At 45.4% G+C, this 21,723-nt stretch overlaps 1 protein-coding gene across 2 annotated transcripts; it reads left to right on the forward strand.

Annotated features, from left to right (window-relative positions):
* The first annotated feature begins 14,934 nt into the window (after window positions 1-14,934).
* LOC310673723 (snaclec 3-like) lies at window positions 14,935-21,499 on the forward strand. 2 transcript variants are annotated; one of them, XM_083432314.1, is made up of 6 exons: window positions 14,935-15,091; window positions 16,553-16,668; window positions 18,603-18,749; window positions 19,721-19,835; window positions 20,359-20,431; window positions 20,762-21,499. In XM_083432314.1, the coding sequence occupies exons 1-6, from the start codon at window positions 15,040-15,042 to the stop codon at window positions 20,820-20,822; spliced, it is 564 nt and encodes a 187-aa protein (XP_083288440.1). In that variant the 5' UTR covers window positions 14,935-15,039; the 3' UTR covers window positions 20,823-21,499. The 2 variants fall into 2 exon arrangements, with proteins under 2 accessions (XP_083288440.1, XP_083288441.1); XM_083432315.1 differs by having other exon boundaries at window positions 20,780-21,499.
* The last annotated feature ends 224 nt before the right edge of the window (window positions 21,500-21,723 follow it).

Below are 21,723 nucleotides of genomic sequence, written 5' to 3' on the forward strand. Positions count from 1 at the left end.
GATTGCACAGGCAGAGCCACATGACTGCCGGCTTTCCCGTAAATTTATCTATGAAAAGTGTGCAGGGGAGGGGAGGGACCAACCAGGGAGTTGGAGTCATACAGAGACAGCTGAGCTTGGAGCTCTGAAAACATCTTTTGATTGCCGTGGGTGTATAGGGTTAGGATGCTCCCCACTGGCTTCTTCTGGTGGAGAGGAGGACCATTGATGGTGGTGGGGCTCTGCCATGAGAGAGGCCCCAGCTTCACTCTAGGGGGTGGAAAGCTACAGCAGGAGGTTCTTCTGCCAGCATTTTGGGGCAAGACACCAGGTAGACACCAAAGCCACATGGATCCTCTGAGGGGCTCAATTCTTGGGCTGCTCAGCTGTGCACAAGTCTTGATCCTTGCATGTGCATATGATCCCAGCTGATCTGCCTATCTCTCTGTACATAGTTGCATTGGCCCAGCCCCAATGGAATGAGGTGGCCACCTCAAGCAGCTGGTTTTGGGGTCCAAAAGGGGCAGCAAATTGTGTTGTTGTTGCTGCTGCTGTTGTTGTTACCTTCACAAGAAGTGCTTGTGGCTCAGGTGCCAAAACAATTTGGTCTGCCTTGAGTACAAAGCATTTTGACTTGTGGGGAGGTCCCCATTTGCTGCTGCATCACAGACAGCAAAATGTCTTGGGCTGGTCCTACATGGTCCTATACGGTGCCACTCTCTCTGAGATTGCTCTTTCTTCCTATGCACAAATACTACACGGGCCTCTGCTCATGTGGCAACACTGCTCTTCACAATCAGGTTTTCATCCAGTTTAGCTGCCATGGCTTTCTCCAAAGAACCCTGGGAACTGTAGTTTGGTGGGGATTCTCTGAGATGCCCTCACCCACTCTGAGGTGGGTGGAATAAAGGAGGGAGTGCCTGGATAGCTCAGTTGGTTAGAGCGTGGTGCTGATAACACCAAGGTTGCAGGTTCAATCCCCATTGCAGGGGTTTGGACTAGATCAGGCATAGGCAAACTCAGCCCTCCAGATGTTTTGGGACTACAATTCCCATCATCCCTGACCACTGGTCCTGCTAGCTAGGGATCATGGGAGTTGTAGGCCAAAAACATCTGGAGGGCCGAGTTTGCCTATGCCTGGACTAGAAGATCCTCAGTCCTTTCCAACTCTACAATTCTATGACTGGCCACACTGCTGTGCAGCACACTTACCACACGACTGCTTATACTGACCGGGGGGGGAAACAACTCAAATATTGCTGCCGCCACACAGAGTCCCTGAAAGAAATGAATCAAAGGCTTGGGAGCAATTGCTGTGCAGCCACAAAAAAAAACAGCCTTGTGAAGGAGCCCTCTTTGATTACTTCTCGCATATTTCATGGCTTGGAAAGACATTCAGGGGCTTAAACCCTGTCTCCAGTTAAACTCTGCCCTCACCCCCAGTGTGTTCTGGGTAAAACAAAAGCAGTGTGGAACAACAACAAATGGCTGCTTTCCTCCTCACACCCTGCTGCCCCTCCAACACAGAGCATGGCATGCTGTGATCAGGTTGGATCTTCCCTCGGTCCGTTTTTGCACCCCTCCCCCAGCAGCCTTTGGACACACTCGCAGCCCCAGCTGTTCAATGGGCACACATAATTTCCATCAGCTACAGGAAACAGGTGCTCCCAGCAGGCACAGAAGCAGTTGAGGGCTGAAAATATTGTGGAAGGGAAAGGGGGCTGGCGGGACTCCCCCCGCCACAGCCCTGACCATAAAAAAAAGGAGGCCAGAATGAGGATATGGCAACACACCGATTGTGCTGCTTTGCCACAGACTTCCACATATTGTTTCTGTCCCGTTCAGGTGATTGTCTGGTTTGGACTGCTTCTTTGAATCACTTCTTCTCCGGAGGATGACAGGAGCTTTCCCCCACCCCTGGCCAGCACAGGCCCAACACCTGCCTGAAAGTTGCTGCACTTTTCTGACCAAAATGGCCATTTTCAATTGAGATATATGCTATGACTTATTTATAGACTGCAGCATATGAATATAAAAGAAATATACAATCGAAGTGCCATAAATTAATCAAAACAATGGCAACATTGCAACACACCCATTCATCATACTTGTTGTGTGCTGGGAGCATCGGTTAACCCCCATTGCAGAGAAACAGAAAAACCACCAATTAATCCAGCCACCATCTCTCATGCTCCTCTCCCATCTCTCTTGAGAGCAGGTTCTACCAGCAGGCCAGAAAAAACCTCTCTCTCCCTCTGCAGCAAACGAGCCAGCAGCAAAAACACTCATAAGCGCCATATTATAATAACCGCAGCATGCAACGCCAGTCCCCTTCTGCCTCTTGCTTTGCGTGGGTGGGGAGCAAGGTCAACAACAGCTGGCCCTCACCCTGGAGCCGGAAACAGCTTCCCTCTCCCTTTGCTACGGCTGCGCACACTCACCATACATTGAAGCAGGTTGAAGCACTGTCCCAGCCCACCCGCCTGCCCCCCAATCCAGGGGAAAACCTCACAGAACTATAATTAAAGTTATAGCATGTACTCAGCCCTTGCATAGAGAAGCCTGGTGTTTGGGGATGGCTACATATCCTCCAACATTCCTCAGGTGAAAATATGGACATTTCTCACTCCCCTCAACTGATGTTCCTTGACACCCCCATGTCCGTCCCCTCCCCCCCACCCACAGAGCATTTCCACCAATGGGACACAGCACACACACCCTCCACCTGAGAAAACTCCTTAATCCCTATTCTATTCATCATTGTCAAACCTTTATTGGCATCACACACAAACATTCAGAATAAATAGGCCAGTGCGATCTTGTCACCATTTCAATAATACAGTCATTTGCCAAAGGGAAGAAGAGGCGAGCAATCTATTTCATCTCTGTGGGTCTCCAGCAAGGGCAGGATCCTGTAGCGTACTTCGGTGACAAAAAATCAAATAGAGGAACTTAGCTACTGTCTTGGTGAGCTCCTGGATTCCACCTATTCTATTCTATTCTATTCTATTCTATTCTATTCTATTCTATTCTATTCTATTCTATTCTATTCTATGGTAGATTTACAAAAAGAAGAACACACCCCCAATAAATAAATTTTAGAAAGGTGCGAAATTAGATGTGGATGCACAAAGCATTTTTTTTTAATCAAGACTTCTTGCATACCCTCCAACATTTCTCCAATGAAAAGAGGAACGTCTCATTCCATAATGATAATTTTACTATTTATACCCCACAATGGGTTGCCCCAGCCACTCTGGGCAGCTTCTAACATATATAAAAACATGATAAAACATTAAATTTTAAAAAAAATATCGCTATACAGGATTGCCATCAGACTCAGGAGTCAAATAACTCCATACGCTCCAACATTTCTCTAATGAAAATAGGCACATCCTAAGGAAAAGTGGGACATTCTGATCCAATCAGAAACCGGGACGCCTTCTCTAAAGCAGGGGAAATAGGGACATTCTGGGGTCAAATTAGAAGCCAGGATCACTGTCATAATTCTGGGAGATATAATGCTAGGTTTACAACAGTGGAGCAACTGGGTCATGTGGGAGCATTTCCAGAGGACCTGTATATTAATCCCAATTCGTTTGCAGGGAGATTAGATGGCACTGGCTGTTTAAGGAGCATTTATTCTGATTTGTTTGTGGGGAGGTTAGATTACAGTGGTACCTCGGGTTAAGTACTTAATTTGTTCCAGAGGTCCGTTCTTAACCTGAAACTGTTCTTAACCTGAAGCACCACTTTAGCTAATGGAGCCTTCTGCTGCCGCCGTGCCACCGGAGCACGATTTCTGTTCTCATCCTGAAACAAAGTTCTTAACCCGAGGTACTATTTCTGGGTTAGCGGAGTCTGTAACCTGAAGTGTATGTAACCTGAAGTGTATGTAACCTGAGGTACCACTGCACGTGGCAGTCAAAGCAAAATGAGGCCGTGGACATCTCCCCCAAAGTCCTGTCCTGAAGGCACTGCTGCTTAGAAACTAGCCTGAAAGACGCTGAAAGACACTGTTGGTGAATCCCACCTCCTCAGCTTCAGTTTATCTTCTGCATTGTTTGTTTCATTAAACATTCATATTGATTTTTAATTGTATCTTTAATTGCTTTTTTATTTCTTATATTGCATTTTATTGTATTGCTATTTGAACCCTATGGAATCCAAATTGTAACATGATAACATACAAATTTACAAGAAAAGATGAGGCAATAAAAATACAGTGAAAAATTATACAGCATCTAGTGCTGCACATTACAATTGCTACAACAGGTGAAAAAATCATGAAGGGGTCTGCCAAGATGCTCAGCAATTTTCAAGTGGTCTGTGTTGCTATGATGATCACTGATTTTAATTATTATTATTATTATCTGATTGTTTCAACTAGTTGTTTTAAAGTGTGTTTACTGTTCCCCCCCCTTTTGAAAATTGCTTTGAAGTTTTTTTACAATCAAGCAGTATATAAATAGTATCAAGTAGATAAAATATGTTTTTGACATATTTGAATCTTTAGCTTCCTAAAACTTCTTGGACAGGGACGGTTTTTATAATTATTATTGGTGAAGGCCTTTTATTTAATTTTTAAATGCATTTTAAAAAAGACTATATTGCATACTTATTTTTCACTCAATACACGTAGACAGAACTTCAAATGTTCAGAAACAAACTTAAAAATAATAAATATTTTTAATAATGGGCAGTATTAATTCCAAACAAAAGGAGTAACATTTACATTAATGATTTTGTTTTGTTTTTCTTACATAGGGCGTTGGCCTTCTGCTTTGACAGTCTGTTTCTCTTTAAAGAGCTTTTAAAGGAAGCAGCTAAACATTCCAGATCCTAGCATACCATACTGGGATTGTATGGATATTGCTTTCAGAGTTTGTGTTGAAAATACAGTAAAATGTTGCCATGTATCGAAAAAAAGTCCTCCTTTATTTGTTGGGGAGACGTGTTAGAAGAAAATGCAAAAACCCCTAATCCAAATGCTTCAGCGTGATGGTGTTTCCCAAGACAGCAGGATGGTAAGCTTGCAGAGTTTGTGATACTGTGCAGTTGCACCCTCTGGTGTCATTATGACAAAACCACAGATATTGTTGGGTCCATACTTGTGCGCAGATCCACATTTCATGACTTAACTGAGTGGATCACACTGGGAGTGATGGAAGTTGCAGTCCAAAACATCTAAAGAACATCAGGTTGGCAAAAACTGATTTAACAGTAGAGTACCTATTTAGCAGATGCAATACACATTTTATTGAAATGTGTGAAGCCTACTAGAGCTTATCTACCAACAGTATCAGCAATGACCCTTACAAGACAGTGCTAACTTGTGTCCTAGAACTTGCAACACCATTCACGGTGTCCACCAGAACTGGATAGTCTTCCTGGCATGCTTGTTTTATATTTTGAACAGACCCCTTCTTTGCAGTCTGAAGTGGTACAGCCCAGGCATAGGTGGTGGAGGATACAAAGAAAAAATGAATGGGAGGTCAAATACACCATGCAGAAAAATTGGATGTGGGCCAGACTACCGGTACATATCTCTACAGTAGAGATCTACCTACAATTCTATTGGGGGGGGGGGTAGAACTCGGCAAACAGGTTTTCTAAATCAAGCCTTTTCTTCCTAAGCAAACACTGTGACAGGCACATTCAGGGTGAATGATAATAGGTCCCTCTAAAGTTCTAAGAATTGTCATATGTTCAGATTACTTTTCACCACTCCCTGTCTCTGAACTCACTGTTACAAGTTATATATACCCTGCAATTCATCTTCATGTGCCCTAAGTGAATGAGAACTGCAAAAGACCTTGGGTTTTGCTTTGTTCTGTACTTGTGAAACTAATTTGTTATTGAAGACTAAGATCAAAGCCAAGGTTGTCAAAATTACAGGCATTAGCTATTACGATCAGCAGTGCAGGCTCACTTTTATTGCAGCCTTGAAACTGTCTAGACTTCAGCAAGGGGAGCCCTGAACTGAGGAGTTTATGGATTTCAGCTGTTAGGTACTATTGCCTGTGTGGTCCCAAATTTTCCTCCATAATTTGGCACCAACATTTCACTCCTCATAAGAACCTAAGAGCAACCTGCTGGATCAGGCCAATGGTCCATTTAGTCCAGCATCTCATTCTCAGAGTGGCCAACCAGATGTCTCCAACCTTCCTGCTGCTTTTAAACATAATTTTTCAAACAGACAATCAGCGGCCACAAGTCGGACCTATGATAAAATGTTGCAGCACGGTCTACGAGTCAGGCCACAAGTGTTGCAATCCACCCTGAGACCTGAGGATGAACGGTGGGTAATTAATAATAGTAATAATACTTTGTGGACACTTTCAGGAGGTTGGTTGGTTGAGCATTTCTCCCAATTTGTTTCCAGGATGGTTGCAGGATTGCTTTCCTTACTGCAAAAAAAAATTCTAAGCAGGTTTGTTGTGCAAGGACGCCAGACCCACTTTAATTGCTGTACCTGAATTTGCCAATATGTGATCGAATCTCACTTGGAAAATGACAGTTCTCTGGAAGTACAACCTGGTTGAGGATTCCAGCCATTCCCTCTCCCAACAGGGGTCATTTGTTACATTTATCATGTCTCTTGCAGCATCTGCTTCCCAGGTAGTCTCTCATGACATGTTGGGACAGCCCTGTAGCAGCCAGGAAGTCCTGAGAAACCTGAGAGCCAACCGCTTTGGCATGGATGTTGAAGTCCCCCAGAACCAGCAATCTGGGAGTCTTCAACACCACCGCTGAGACCAGCTCTGTCAGCTCAGGCAGGGAGCCTGCTGGGCAGCGAGGCGGGAGGTAAACCAGTAGAATCATTAATCTGTCCCAATTACCCCATGCCAGGGACATGCACTCAAGATCTCTCCTCAACTGGACAGAGAAAGTATTTCTTCACACAGTGCATAGTCAAACTATGAAACTCACTCACCCAGGAGACAGACCATTTCGTGGAGGAGAGGGCTACCAATCACTCCTAGCCACGGTGGCTATGCTCTACCAGCAATGCTTCGGAATACCAGTTTATGGAAACCACAGGAGGAGAGAGTTCTCTTGTGTTCATGTTCTGCTCCTTGGTTTCCCACAGGCATCTGGTTGGCCACTATGAGAACAGGATACTGGACCACTGGCCTGATCCAGCAAGCTATTCCTATGTTCCTAAGAATGCTTTAAAGGAAAAGTCCAAAAAGTCTAAAAAATAAAGGTAAGGTCCTTGCAGCGTTTACTTTTTTCAGACGGCTTCCTTCTAGACCTCTTTTTGAAATGCTTTAAGGCTGCAGTCCTACATGCCAAGCCTACTGCCTATGAGCTGGCATGCAAAGGATTACAGTGTGAGAGATGGAGCCACTTTAGTTGTGAACCTTTTCTTACATAGAAAAGGTGTAGGAAAAAGCATGAAAGCCACTTTTGTGACAAACTCCTTTGCGTATGTTCTGTATTCGGGTTGTAGACGCAGTGGGATGCCACAGGCTACGGCAGCTTCTCCGCACATTGTGACATGTGGTGTTATTACATGTGGAAATTTAGTGTAAGCTCTCCATTTTTTCTTATATAGAAGTGATTTTTGCAGGCTGGAAAATGTGTAGGAAAGCCCTCTCAGCAGCTGTATGCAGCACTGGCTGTGTTTGTTTATTCATTTCATGACATTTTTATATCTCACTCGATTGTAATAAAACCTCAAAGCAGTTTACAGTTACTCAGGAACCACAGAATGGTGTTTCTGCATATGCTTAGAAATATTATCTGCTTTACCATTACTTCACAACTTGTAGAACTGAGCTTCTTAGTTCATGGACATGCAGTAAAGTCATCACAAGTGTGTTCACTGCAGCCACGCAAGGTATCCAATTCTGGCCAGGTTGTGAACCAATGAGGTTCTGAGCAAGGTGTGAGGAGAGTCATCTTACAGGGATGCAGCAGGTAGACGTTAGTACAGTGGTATCTTGGTTCTCAAACTTACTCCATTCCAGAAGTCCTTTCCAAAACCAAGGCGTGCTTTCCCATAGAAAGTAATGCAAAATGGATTAATTCATTCCAGATTTTTAAAAACAACCCCGCAATTCAACATGAATTTTACTATCTAACGAGACCAATGATCCATAAAATGAAAGTAATAACCAATGTAATGTACTATAAAATAAAAAAGACAGTATTGTAAATGATAAAAATTAAAATTAAATTCTTTTTCTTACCTGCACTGATGATAGTCATTGTTTGAATGGGGGGCTTTTATCCATTTCCGCAGTCACACAACCAATCAATCAATCAATCAATCGCTGAAGTGGGTTCCACACAGTCACAAAAACAAATTAACCGAAAAAGCCTCAAAAACAAAAACGCAAAATAAATAGCAAAAACAAAAGCGCCAAATACAGTGGTACCTAGGTTCTCGAAGTTAATCCGTTCCAGAAGTCTGTTTGACTTCCAAAATGTTCAAAAACCAAGGCACGGCTTCTGATTGGTGCAGGCGCCCTGGAAACAATAGCTGACAGCTATATCAGACGTTCAGCTTCTGAAAAACATTTGAAAACCGGAACACTTACTTCCAGGTTTTCAGTGTTTGGGAACCAAGGCGTTTGAGAACCAAGATACCACTGTAGATGCCAAGTAGCAAAACAAACTCAGGCACTGCAGGACTTAGGAGAGCTCCTAGGATAAATAAGGCTGGTGAGCAGGCACTACCTCTACCAGGGAAACAGAACCTGTGGCCCTCTAGATGCTGTTGGACTACAATTCCCATCATCCCCAGCGAGTTGGGTCAATAGTCAAGGATGATGGGAGTCATATTCCAACAACATCAAGGCGGGGGTGCAAAGGCTCCTCAGCCTGGATTTCTACAATGATCAGAGTCCAACTATGTGCCTGGCTTGGAGCCATGCCCTCTGGTGTCATTAGTTGGCTCCAGTGGTGTTCTCTCTTTAGAGATGTACAAGGGAGTGAAGGACCCTGAGTGAGCCAGTGATGTTGCAGAACTGCAGATTTCAGTTCTGCACTTGAGAAACTTTGCTTAAAGTCCAGCCCTCTCCCCCCGGGGTCGTCCACAGACTGTTCTCCCTTAACATTGTCCTCCGCAGTTACATTTGAGGATTGCTGAGCCCCAGAAGCTGGATCCACATCTGTATGCAAAGTCTCCAAGGACTGGTCATGATGCCCCAGTTCTGACACCTTTCCTCTCCCACAGCCTTGATTTTTGCACTGGGAAAGAAAGCATAGTATTGGTTGTGGTCTTATATTTTACTATTCTAGGGTGAGCTGTGTCATCTCCTGTAATCTAGGGAGCTCCAAGCTGGTTTTAGTAGGTTTTGGTTGTTTCAGATGTTATCATAAATATTTTGCATTGCTTTTAATATCATTTTTATTACTATGGGGGTTTTTTTGCTTCCAAATTACTGTTAATAAGCTTTTCATTCCTTGCCAGACTGGTTTACTCGCTAATGCTCCCTGTAATATGTTGGAAAGCATTTTAGTTAATTAGTGGGAATTAAGTCTGGAGGATTTTCACATAATTGATATGCACCAAGTATTCTGAGTCATAATGTGTTCTAAATCAGGATTGCTTTTGATGATCCTAATATGTAAGTAGTTCCCTTTAGCACTATAGCCTAAAGTTGTATTCTTCTGCTACTTTGTTATTTGCTGCCTGGGGCTGCCTTGGGAGGAAGGGTAGGATAGAAATTTAGGAAAGGCAGACAGAAAGTTAATTGCAAGATGTAAAAATAGATTGACTATGCTATACACCGGGGGTGGCTAACATTTATGAACCCAGGGGCCACAATCACCCTTGGCCAAACCTGGGCAGGTGTGTGCGTGTGTGTGTGTGCGCGCCCACAGGGGAGGCTACATGCAGGCAGTTAGAATGGCCAGGGCTTTTTCCAGGGGGAACTCAGGAACTCCGTTCCAGCACCTCTCAGGTGGGCACCATTGCCATCCTAAGAGAATGAGGAAGGTGTTCATGGTGAGTTCCAGCGCCTCTTTTTCTAGAAAAATAGCACTGGTCTGGCTAGCTCACCCTGTCACTTGCATATTCCCTTTCTCACACAGAGAACACATACAAGATTCACACTCATGCAGGTCACAAACACACAGCGCCTACTATTCCCCACTCATCCCATTATATGAGTGGCAGAGTGGGAGGGCACTTTAGACATACCTGGCCACCTCATGAGAAGAGAAGACTCCCTGGGAAAGACCCTGATGTTGGGAAAGATCGAGGGCACAAGGAGAAGGGGACAACGAGGAAGAGATGGTTGGATAGTGTTCTCGAAGCTACCAGCATGAGTTTGACCAAACTGCAGGAGGCAGTGGAAGACAGAAGTGCCTGGCGTGCTCTGGTCCATGGGGTCATGAAGAGTTGGACACGGCTAAACGACTAAACAACAAGCCCTCTCAAGGGCAGGAGACAGTTCTGCTAGCTCATTACACACACACACACACACACACACACCCGCCCCCATGCATAGCATCAATTGGCTGGTGGTTGCGACATCACAAACTCTGCCCACTCTCCTACTTCTCAGAACAGTTTTGCAACTTTAGAAGAACAGGTTTCCTTTTCTTTAAAGCTGGTGGTGCAATAATGTTTAGATAATTTAGCAAGTATGCAGCTCTTTAAGAAAAAAGAAGGTACACATTGTGCCCGAAGAATGGGGCAATATTAATGACTGTTGGAATCACTGGGGAAGTCCATTTTTTGCGAGGACAATGAAAGATCTGTCTTGCCATGCTGGGGGGAAGCACCACAGTTGTGTTCAACAAATGTTTGAACTCGGCTGTAGTATTTCGAAATGCAATTGCTAATTCCTATCTGTGCCCATTCGGCATAGTCCTCATACCATGACATTAAGAAAGTAGCTAAGCACTATGTGTATCTATTAAACTCCAGCTGCTTTCAGACAAGTGTGATTATGCCAATCTACAGACCAACGGGGATGATGCCAATCTACTGTTTGAGTCCTGCTAGGAACATGGGAAGCTCCTTGATTATGAGTCACACTATTGGTGCATCTAGCTCAGTATTGTCAACACTGGCTGGCAGCAGCTCTCCAGGGTTTCAGGCAGGAGTCTTTTCCCCAGGCCCACCTAGAGATGTCAAGGGTTGAACCTAGGACCTTCTGCATGCAAAAGAGATGCTCTTCCTCTATCCTATGGCCCAACCCCAGACCCAGGGACTACATGTTCCAGCATGGGCTCAGTTGTCCTTAGCATAAAATCTTCATGCTAGCTGGTGCCTCCTCAAACCCACAGCAAGAAACATTATGGTGGATAAGGGCTGCAAGCACACGTGGGGAGCACCTTAAGTCAAAGAACAAGAATCTGTATATTGAGCATAATTTAATGCCATCTTGTCAAGCCTTGTCAGGGAAATTCCCTTGGGTGTTCAAGTATGAAAGGTAAAGGTAAAGGGTAAAGGGACCCCTGACCATTAGGTCTAGTCGTGACCGACTCTGGATTGCAGCGCTCGCTTTACTGGCCAAGGGAGCCGGTTTACAGCTTCCGGGTCATGTGGCCAGCATGACTAAGCCGCTTCTGGTGAACCAGAGCAGCGCACTGAACGCCGTTTGCCTTCCCGCCAGAGCGGTACCTATTTATCTACTTGCACTTTGACGTGCTTTCGAACTGCTAGGTTGGCAGGAGCAGGGACCAAGCAACAGGGATTCAAACCGCCAACCTTCTGATCAGCAAGCCCTAGGCTCTGTGGTTTAACCCACAGCGCCACCCATGTCCCTTAGTATGAAAGCTCACACTCAATTCCCAGTCTGTCAGTTTTATTCAGCAATGCATTACAGAATAGAGTTCAAAGAGTTCATCCCAATCAACTCAGGAGCATAATGTGGGGAGGGCCAGTGGGGCCCTGGCCCTGGGCGCATATTTTTGAAGAGGTGCGAGGGGGCACAAAAAGGCACCCCAGTGACAAGATGCCTCATCAAGGCAGAGTCGTGAGGAGGCCAGTCAAGCTGCTCCCAGCCCGGGCCTTCAGGACTGGGGCACTAGAGGCACCTCCTTCTCCTCATGGCTGGTGAAGGGACACCCTTGTTTGCCCCACCACTGGGACAGCTTGGATGGAGGGAGCCGCCAACCAAGGAGAGGTGAGAGCCTCTGGCAGCTGTCCCCTCTTTTGTGAACAGCCCTCAGGTCCACCCTCCTTGAGGGACAGCTTCAAGCCTCTTTCTCCCTCTCCTCACTTCACCTCACTCGCTGGCAGCTCAGATCACCGTGGCTCGGTCAGTGGTGAGGGCTTGGGTTGGTGAGGCCACCCTCCACTCCTTGCTCCCCAGCACACACACCTGGGGCGCCGACTGCTACACCACTGCTAACACCTCACCATATCTCCTCCCACCACAGTCCTTGAAATCAGTGGCGTAGCGTGGGTTGTCAGCACCCGGGGCAAGGCAAGTAATTTGCGCCCCCTAACCCGGGGCAAGGCAAGTAATTTGCGCCCCCCCCCCGCTGCACTGTCCCTCCCCCAGATAGTCCCTCGCTCTCTCTCCGCACCGCACCGCATGCCTGGCACCCTCCCCTCCACAGTGGGCTCGGATCGGATTCGCACAGCCAGCACTGCAGTGAGAGAGAGTGAGTGAGCCAGGTAGGGGCAGAGAGCTGCGAGTGCGAGTGCCCCCCCCCCAGATGTTGCGCCCGGTGCGGCCGGCCCCCCTGCACCCCCCACTGCTTGAAATGCAACTTACTCAACCTGTTTTTCACTGTACATATCAGGAGCTTCCTTGCACTTTCAATGGAGTTCTTTTAAATTTTTAACAGTCAGCTGTTGATTTCCTGCTTCACTGGTTGTTACCAGTTTTGTGGCCAGGTTACACTCTTGCAGCTGTGACACTAGCCCCGCTGATAATGAGTTTAACAGAAATGCCACCTCAGCCTTTAGGGGGAGATCTTTTATGGGCCACACCAGAATGTCCCAAGGCTGGTTACAGCAATACCAAACACAGCATTAGAAAATAGTTTTAAACAAATGACCATCACTGTTAGAGACAACCACAACTAAAACCCGAATTCTGTCTTCCAATAGCCATGATTCCCTGTTTTTTGGGGTGGGGGGGAAGAGAGGCGAATCTGGTTTGGAACCGATTATTATTCTGCTAGTTTTGCAGAGGACAATTGGCCTTGCATAGCAGTACACAGGGCTGGCCCACCCATGAGGCAAGGTGAGGTGGCTGCCTCAGGTGGCAAGATCCACAAGGCAAGCAGATCGGCCCTCCAAGGAATACATTGCTCATTGCTGCTGCCGCCGCCGCCATGATAACATTGATAGCTGCAGCACACTCCTTGGAGGCCAGATCTGCCATCTTCTCTGCAGCTCTTCACCCACAACGAACTCTTGGCAAATAGGAGGTGCTGCTGGTCTCCTCCCACTCTTGTTCCCAATGTAGATCTTTACCCCAATCCCTTCTTCCTGATGTAGCTCTTCACTCACCCCTTCTTCCCAGAGGCATAGCAAGGTCAGGTGGTACCCGGTGCGGAATTTTTTTGTCAAACCCCCCCCCCCCATTTAAATCATTAAAAGAAGGTAAAATAAGATACTCACCGTTGCAAGTGTTATTTTCTGGTTTATTTGCTTAACATTGTGAGCATAAGCACTTAAAAGCCCTGCAGACTCCGTGGCTTCAATATCAGCCAGAAACAAATTTCTTCTAACCCACCACCCCATTGCTCTGTTCACCATCTAGCCCGATGGTTGAACTTTGCACACTATTTTGCAATAGGTAGGCCAAATAATGGAATTGCCCTAATAAGGATGTGTGTTTCCCTTATGGTTCGGTGCCGCTCACTTTACTTTTACAATGCCTTTTAAAACAGGTGGCTAATCTGTGTCCCTCCAGGTGTTTCTGGACTGCAACTCCCATCATTCCTATTGCCCATACTAACTGGGACCAGTGGGGGACGTAGTCCAGCCACATCTGGAGGGACACAGGCTAGCCCCCTGTTTTAAAGCTGACTGTGTAATGCACCATATCAGAAGCATAAATCCCTTTCAATGGGCTATTTCCCTCTCCTCCCCCTCGTGTTTTTTCTTAGTATCTGCCCTGAACAACTCTGCAACTCAAATGCTTGCTCATTCTTTTGAGACATTTGAGTTAGTCCCAATAAAGCATTGTTCAACTATTGGGCTGTTGTTGTTTTAATTAAACGCACCATTTCAAAAAGAAACAGATGTTTTAAGGCTGCAATTCTACACCTGCTTTCCTGGGATGAATTCCTGTGGAACTCAGTGCAGCTTATTTCTAAGCAGACATGCAAAGAAGGGCACAGTTGTTTAAGCACCATCTCAGCAGCTCACTGAACAATGAGAAACAATTTTCATGCTAACGTGAATACATTCTTATATTAATTCTCTCCTGCAATGTTGATGTATGGATCTTAACTTGTGTTTCTTTGGGGTGTTAGGAGGCACTGATATATCTCTTGGCTTAATCAAACCGAGAACGCATCATCCAGCTTCTGTGTTTGAAAGACTTGTTTGTTTATTATTATTATTATTAGTAGTAGTAGTAGTAGTAGTAGTAGTTCCTCAATACCTGGCACACCTGGACTGCAATAATCATATGGATATAGAAAAGCAGGAGGAAATGTCTTGGTAGCTTGATTGTAAATATCCCTGCTACGTAAGAATAGCCCTGCCTGATCAAACCAAAGGGTCCTGTTCTTCCCCCCTCTTGTCCATCTCCAGCTAAGGTAGGGTCTTCCCTGGCTGGGTGTTTGTGTACCATTTTGTGGTTTGCCTCAGTGGCAAAATGTCTTGGTCCAGCTCTGGAAGGGGTGAAGTGTACTAATTCCTGGATTACACAGAACCTTTGATGTGTTGACTCTGCTGGGATAGTGTGGTTGTGAGATTAGGTAAGGGGGGGGGATGACTGAACAAAAAACAAGCATTCCCCTGATTTGCATAGATCTAAAGAAAGATTAAGAACTTCCTGAATCTGGTTCACTTTTTAAAAATTCCTCTTCTTGAAATACAGCTGGCCAGCCTATAAAGCAGGTCCCATTCCTCTCCACAGTACAGAGCAACTTTGGACTTCCACGCCTTCGCTCCTTCTTGCAGAAATGGGAACTTGGACTGCTCTCTGTGCCGTCCTTCTGATTGCCTTCATCCATGGTGAGTTTAGACTGATTTAGTGTTTTGAATAGGGAAAATAAGAATTCAAGGACTTTTAATAAATTGACAAGCTTTTTTACACCATGTACAGCTATCCTTAGCAAGTGTTAAGCACACAGTCAAATTAGGTTAAAACTTGAAGATGATGTCAGTAATGATTGATTGCCCAAGAAAGTAATTAGGTGTTCATTTTTCCTCTGGATCCTGTGCATGCCTATCTGAAAGGAAGCTCCACAGAGTTCAGCAGTGCAATTGATTGGGGATGCATCCTGAAAACCTCTTAACTGTTGAATGCTTCTTTCTAACAATGGCAGGCCTATTACTCCACTGGTGGGCAACCTATTTGTTTTGTATTTGCTCTAATGGGCTGGTATATTTGCTCTCACCTTTCAGGAGAAATGTTTCTGAGCCAAACAGCGGCTCATAGCCAGAACAATATACCTTGTTCTTGTTCCTTGGAGGAAATCCAACAAAGGCTGCTGTGGGATGCTCTAAAGTACAGAATGTCATGTCATCAGGGAGTGAGCTGGGCTAGATGGCATATGGGATTCATTGGACTTGTGAATCAATAGCTCATAACTGACGTTTTTATACCATTTCTCTCCTGTGTCTAGCAATTCCTACAGTGCAAAGATTTTTAGCAGTTTGAGATAGCACTGACTTAGCACAGGGGCCTTCAGTCTCTCAGCCTACCATCTATAACATGGGAAAGGATAATAGCAGACAGTGACCTATATTACAGCATTACCTCTAGTTCACACTCTCTCACCCCCCCCCCTTGTGCTCAGTTACTGTCCCATCCTGATTTGGGAAGCTTGCCCACTGTGTCCGAACTGGGGAAATTATGCTTGAAACCTCTCCAAAGCTGTGGTTTCTGATTATCCTTTGAAGGCAAATTATGATTTGTCCAAAGCAGCAAGGGAAACAACTGGAGCATGAGAGATTTGTAGGCTTAGCACATTGAAAAGGAAGAATGGGGGGGGGGGAGGGGTTGCCATGGGTATGTTTACAAACCAGGGAAAGTATGAATATTACATGCACAATGTGCACACATGCACACACACACGGCAACCAAGCACATGCAATGTAATCACACAAATGCACGCTCACTTCCTCCCCACCAGCAATGGCACATTTCAGACAGGCAAGAGCACCCAGAGGTGGTGCAGGGATGGTCAGGAAAGGGATGTGGTTTAAGGGGCAGAGATTGCCTGGAGAGTCTCTAGGACTAGAAAGACAACTGGAGGGCTGCATTTGGTCTCCAGGGCTAAAGTTTCCCATCACTCGGGCAGAAGATAGCAGTGCCATTTGGTTTACGGCCACCATGTTTATTAGTACCCATGCCTCTTTGTAAACAAAGAGAACAGGATTCTAGGAGTGTGCAAGAGTTTGAAATGCAGGGTGACCAAATCATTCGACTTAACTTCTTAACTCCATCTTGGTTCCTTCTCTTTGCCTCAGGTACCTGTTCCCAAACATGCCTTTGTGCCCGTGGCTTTTGTGAGAGGGGCTGGGTGCAGTATCAGAATGCCTGCTATAAAGCTGTGACACAGCCAATGACCTGGACTGATGCAGAGGCAAGTGATTGATGTGATGTCAAAGGGGACAGAAACAGACCAGTCACACGTCCTTGACTAGACCAGATTTGTAGGAGAAGTGGAGGCGGCTCTGTGGAAAAACATATTGCAGAGGTCTTTGCTGTCCTTTTGGGGAAAATAAATAGTGATTACCTAGAAATACAATCGATTTGTCCACCAACCTTTTTATTTTTGGACATACTGTGGAAAACACAAAACTGAGGTCAGATTAAATGCCAACACTTATTTCCTGCCAGGCAGACACACAACTATCTCTTTCCCCCTTGGCATATCATCTAGTGGCAATTACTTGTGTCATAATGATGCAATGCTCTGTCCCCCAGCTCTCCTTCGCCCCCCCTCAAAAAAAGAGGACAGCCACTGATGTTTATCAGGGAGCAGGGAAATATGTCACCACGTAGCCAAGCACTGCCACATATTAACAGAAATTAAGCAGGAGCAAAGCAGGTACCATTGTCAGCCATGGATGTGCTCTGATGCCTTCACCCGACACTTCTCAATGAGATTTTCCCCATTGCTTTCCAAACCACAAAAAGTCTGTTTCTTCTTTCAAAGTTAATTTGTTTGTATTAGTGCATTTTAGTCCACTTTAATTGTGCACACCTCAATACAATGCAAATCTTTATTATGGTCATAGACCAGCATAAAAGGGTGGGATACAATCATTTAAAATCTGAAAAGCGTTTTGGAAAGCTAAAAGGTATTAAAACGGAAGGTGAATATAAAAGTCTATAAGAATTTAAAAGCTAAAAGAAGGGATAGGAGCACTGGGCAGGTGTGGAAGAGCATAAAAGGTTGATACATAAAATACTTTAACTATTAATTTACAGAGCACTCTGATATGTTCATTAAATCTGGTTTGTGGCACAGGTCATCCTCCAATGAATTTTGAGTGCTGCTGTGCAGAATCTAGCAACATTGTATGTTGTAGCAGGATTGGTATCTGAGAGCAGCAGGGAGTTATAGAATTGCCCTGTGAGCCCTGGGTACTTCTGAAGTACAGTAGTGGGGAAATCAGGCTATAGTAGGGAAAACAGGCTATATACCTCAATTGATGGCATGTGCTTGAATCCCTCCAGCAGAAAGGTGGCAGTCTCCGGAGGCAGTCCTAAACACACAAAGAACACCTTGATGCACATATACAAAGTGCAGGACTCTCCACACACAAACACACGCAGTCACAGCACCCCTGCCTTTAAACCACCCACCCACCCAACTGCTTCTGCTTTGCTGCCAGTTATTTTGCTCTGAGAGGAGCCTCCACTCGCTAAACAACCGAGTGCTGAATGATTTGCCCTTCACAAAAGCATCTGATTAAAAGGTGATAGTTGAAACCATCTGAATACATGACGGATCTGCACCAAAGCAGTGAAGGGCAAGCTTTTCTAACATCCTTAATTTGGGGGGCAAAATTAAAAACAGCATAATGATAAATGGGAAGCATATTTTGATGAGAGCAAGAACAGTTGCAACCAAAGGAGCTTTATACTTCATTACAAAACAGTTATACTAATGAAACACAGCTGTTCTACTTCATCAGATTGATCTGAAGTTTTTGTTGCTTCACAGGTAACTTAGAGATCAGCGTGTAGAGATTTTAATATATTGAGAGGCTTATGAATGCCTATAAATAAATAACAAATAACTTCTCTCTATGTCAAGTTTCAAACTAGAAAGGAAAATCGTCTTGGTTTTATAAATAATGGAATTTTTAAGCTTTCTAATGGTACTGTGCTGAGATACACAGTTCTTATGGTTGTGGGGAAATATTTGAAAGTATTTAGACACCAACTGCATTGATTTTCAAACTCTACTTAAGAGGGAGGCGTTGCACAGATATTTGGTTCTTGTGAAACACACCTTTTTTGTAATTAAGCAGGAAGTGAATTATTTCCCTGTGCATTTTCCCCCAGATGGCTTGCCAGAGGCATGACAGGGACTCTCACCTAGCCTCCATCCACAGCCCAGAAGAGAATGACTTCATTTTTCAGCTGATGGGCAAGCCACTGGATTACACCAAAGGAAAGGCCTACTGGATTGGTGCTCATGACACTTTCAAGGTACACTATGCTGACTTAGCCATTCAGAATAGCCAAAAGTTCAGCTTACTTATATATATATTTATATACGCTGTTTGTGATCCACATTGGGAGGGCTTTGCCCTGAAAGGTGGCATATATTTCCCCCCATTTTTTCCATGGCTTTTTATAGGCCTAGTACAATATGCAATGGGACGCGGGTGGCACTGTGGGTAAAAGCCTCAGCGCCTAGGGCTTGCCGATCGAAAGGTCAGCGGTTCAAATCCCCGCGGCGGGGTGCGCTCCCGTTGCTCGGTCCCAGCGCCTGCCAACCTAGCAGTTCGAAAGCACCCCCAGGGGCAAGTAGATAAATAGGGACCGCTTACTAGCGGGAAGGTAAACGGCGTTCCGTGTGCGGCTCTGGCTCGCCAGAGCAGCGATGTCACGCTGGCCACGTGACCCGGAAGTGTCTCCGGACAGCGCTGGCCCCCGGCCTCTTGAGTGAGATGGGCGCACAACCCTAGAGTCTGTCAAGACTGGCCCGTACGGGCAGGGGTACCTTTACCTTTACCTTTACAATATGCAATGGGACGCAGGTGGAGCTGTGGGTTAAACCACAGAGCCTAGGGCTTGCCGATCAGAAGGTCGGCGGTTCGAATCCCTGTGACGGGGGTGAGCTCCCGTTGCTCGGTCCCTGCTCCTGCCAACCTAGCAGTTCAAAAGCACGTCAAAGTACAAGAAGATAAATCGATACTGCTCTGGCGGGAAGGTAAACGGTGTTTCCATGCGCTGCTCTGGTTCGCCAGAAGCAGCTTAGTCATGCTGGCCACATGACCCGGAAGCTGTATGCCAGCTCCCTCGGCCAATAAAGCGGGATGAGCGCCGCAACCCCAGAGTCCGCTGCGACTAGACCTCTCTTACAATATGCAATGTGGTCCCCCCCCCCCTTTTGACTTAGCAAGCCTTTCTTTCTGTGAATGTTTTAGCTCAAGATTCTGTTGATCTTTCCTTAGGAAGGAGACTTTGTCTGGACAGATGGTTCCAAATTTGATTACCGGACGTTTCCTCCTTCACAGCCTGATGGACTGGCAGGCGAACACTACTTGGGATCCTGGGTTTTGCAAAATGGTGAAAAACAAACTCCCCTCCCCTGCAAAGCACTTTTTTGGGAGGGATCAGGGATTTGCTTAGGCATGTGTATGTCTCTCTGTGTGTGCTCATACACTGGGAACAAGGGTAATAAAATAGGAAGCAGACCCTGGAGGATGAAAGAATCCACAGAAGCTGAGCAGACAAAACATGAGAGGAGAATATTTTGTTAATGACATCGTGAAGATGCCCTATAAAAAGTGAGTGAACTGTTCTACAATAAATGTCCAGTATGGAAGCAGCCATGATTTCGCGGTAGTATCCTGTGGCTCCTCTGCTAGAAAACATGTGCTTCTTTTTTTTGGGGGGGGGGGGGAGGGAGCTCCTGTAAGGGAGTTTCCTATTTTAACTGTTTCATGGCAGGCTAGCATGATGCAGCAGTATGGATAATCAGTTGGGACCTAATCAAGTTTCTCAGATCTTGGATCCATGCATTGGAGTTGTCCGTAGCACTGACAACATTTGTGACTTGACCATTCCTCCTTCCCTCTGTCTCTCTCAGGATTTGTGACCTGGAATGACTATGCTGTTTCCTGGAAATTCCTATCGGTTTGCAAATACTCCTTGGGAAGTAGGTGAGAACTGGATTCAATCTCTTTGGAAGTTTGATCTACTCTTACTAGTCCAATGAACTTCTTGGGATGAGCACAGGGGAGCAAACCAGCTTCTAGCTAAAGTTCCTGCAGAACTGTTTCTCGAGTTAGGACAAGGGTCCCCAAACTGTGCTTCATTCAGGTGGTCCATGACATGCAACCCACCCTACAACCTTAAGGGGAAGTCCATTAAATTAATTGTAACTAGCAAGAACAATAATTTTGGGGATTGTTTCTGTGGAAATATGTACAGGCTCTGGTTGCATACCAGGCTAAAGTCTGGTTGTCAGGCTCTCATGTTTTGACCATCAGATGTTCTTCTTCCCTAAGCCACGGGTGCTGTGCATCGGAAGGATTCCGAAGGGGAGACTGATGCGAAATTGCTGGTGTGAAAAAAGGCAGAAGGTGGAATCCTGGGATGTTTCTTCTTCCTGTCACAACCTTAACTTGCTTCTTTGTTTCTTTGTCGAGCGTTGCAGCATTATGCAAGGTCATTTCGAGATCAGAGCCCTGGCCAGTGGCTTCCATACAACAGGGAGAAATTGAGTTGTAGTAATTGGAGACCTCTAAAGAAGAAGAAAAGGTTGCGGTCCAAATGAGCTTTTCCATTTTAGCCATTATCAGGGACCTGTCAGTGTCCACATTTTGCTGGACTCAAAACTCCTATCATCCTTGATGCCTGCTGACTGAGTCAGATGGGAGTTAAGAGTCCAGTAGAATTTGGGCGGCTAAAGGTTGCCCATTGCTGTAGTAGCAGGAGCCTCAGTGTTTAACGTAGCACAACAGGCATACCCAATGCGTGATTTGGGTCAGTAGAAGTGTTGCGCCCTGTCGACCCTGTCACATACTGTTTTGTTTCTGCCAATCCAAGAACATTTGGAAAGAACCAAATCCCCCACCTTGGAAAAAAAACCATTTATTTCCTTTCTCTGTTTGCTTTCCATCTTTTCCTCTTGCCATTTTGAAATGTTCATCTTTCATCCATGTGCTCCCATCAAAAATCAACACTGTATAATACCTGTTCATTAAAGACCAACTCTTTTAGCACTGCTTTCTCTGAAAAGTTGTTTTCTGTAAATATGTGAGGGGGGGGGAATGACAAAAGTGGAGTTGAGTTGAGCAACTTTGGGGGGAAGCATGGGCGTAGCCAGGGAGGTGCAGGGGGCAGCAGCCCCCCCCCTAAATCAAGTAAATAAATAAAAATACTTAACTGACCAACTGCATCACAGATAACTTGGTTCTCCCCCTTTTTGATTTTCTCAAAAAGGAGCAGT

Source organism: Podarcis tiliguerta, assembly GCF_965153285.1.
Source record: "Podarcis tiliguerta genome assembly, chromosome: 1".
NCBI classification, from domain to species: domain Eukaryota; kingdom Metazoa; phylum Chordata; class Lepidosauria; order Squamata; family Lacertidae; genus Podarcis; species Podarcis tiliguerta.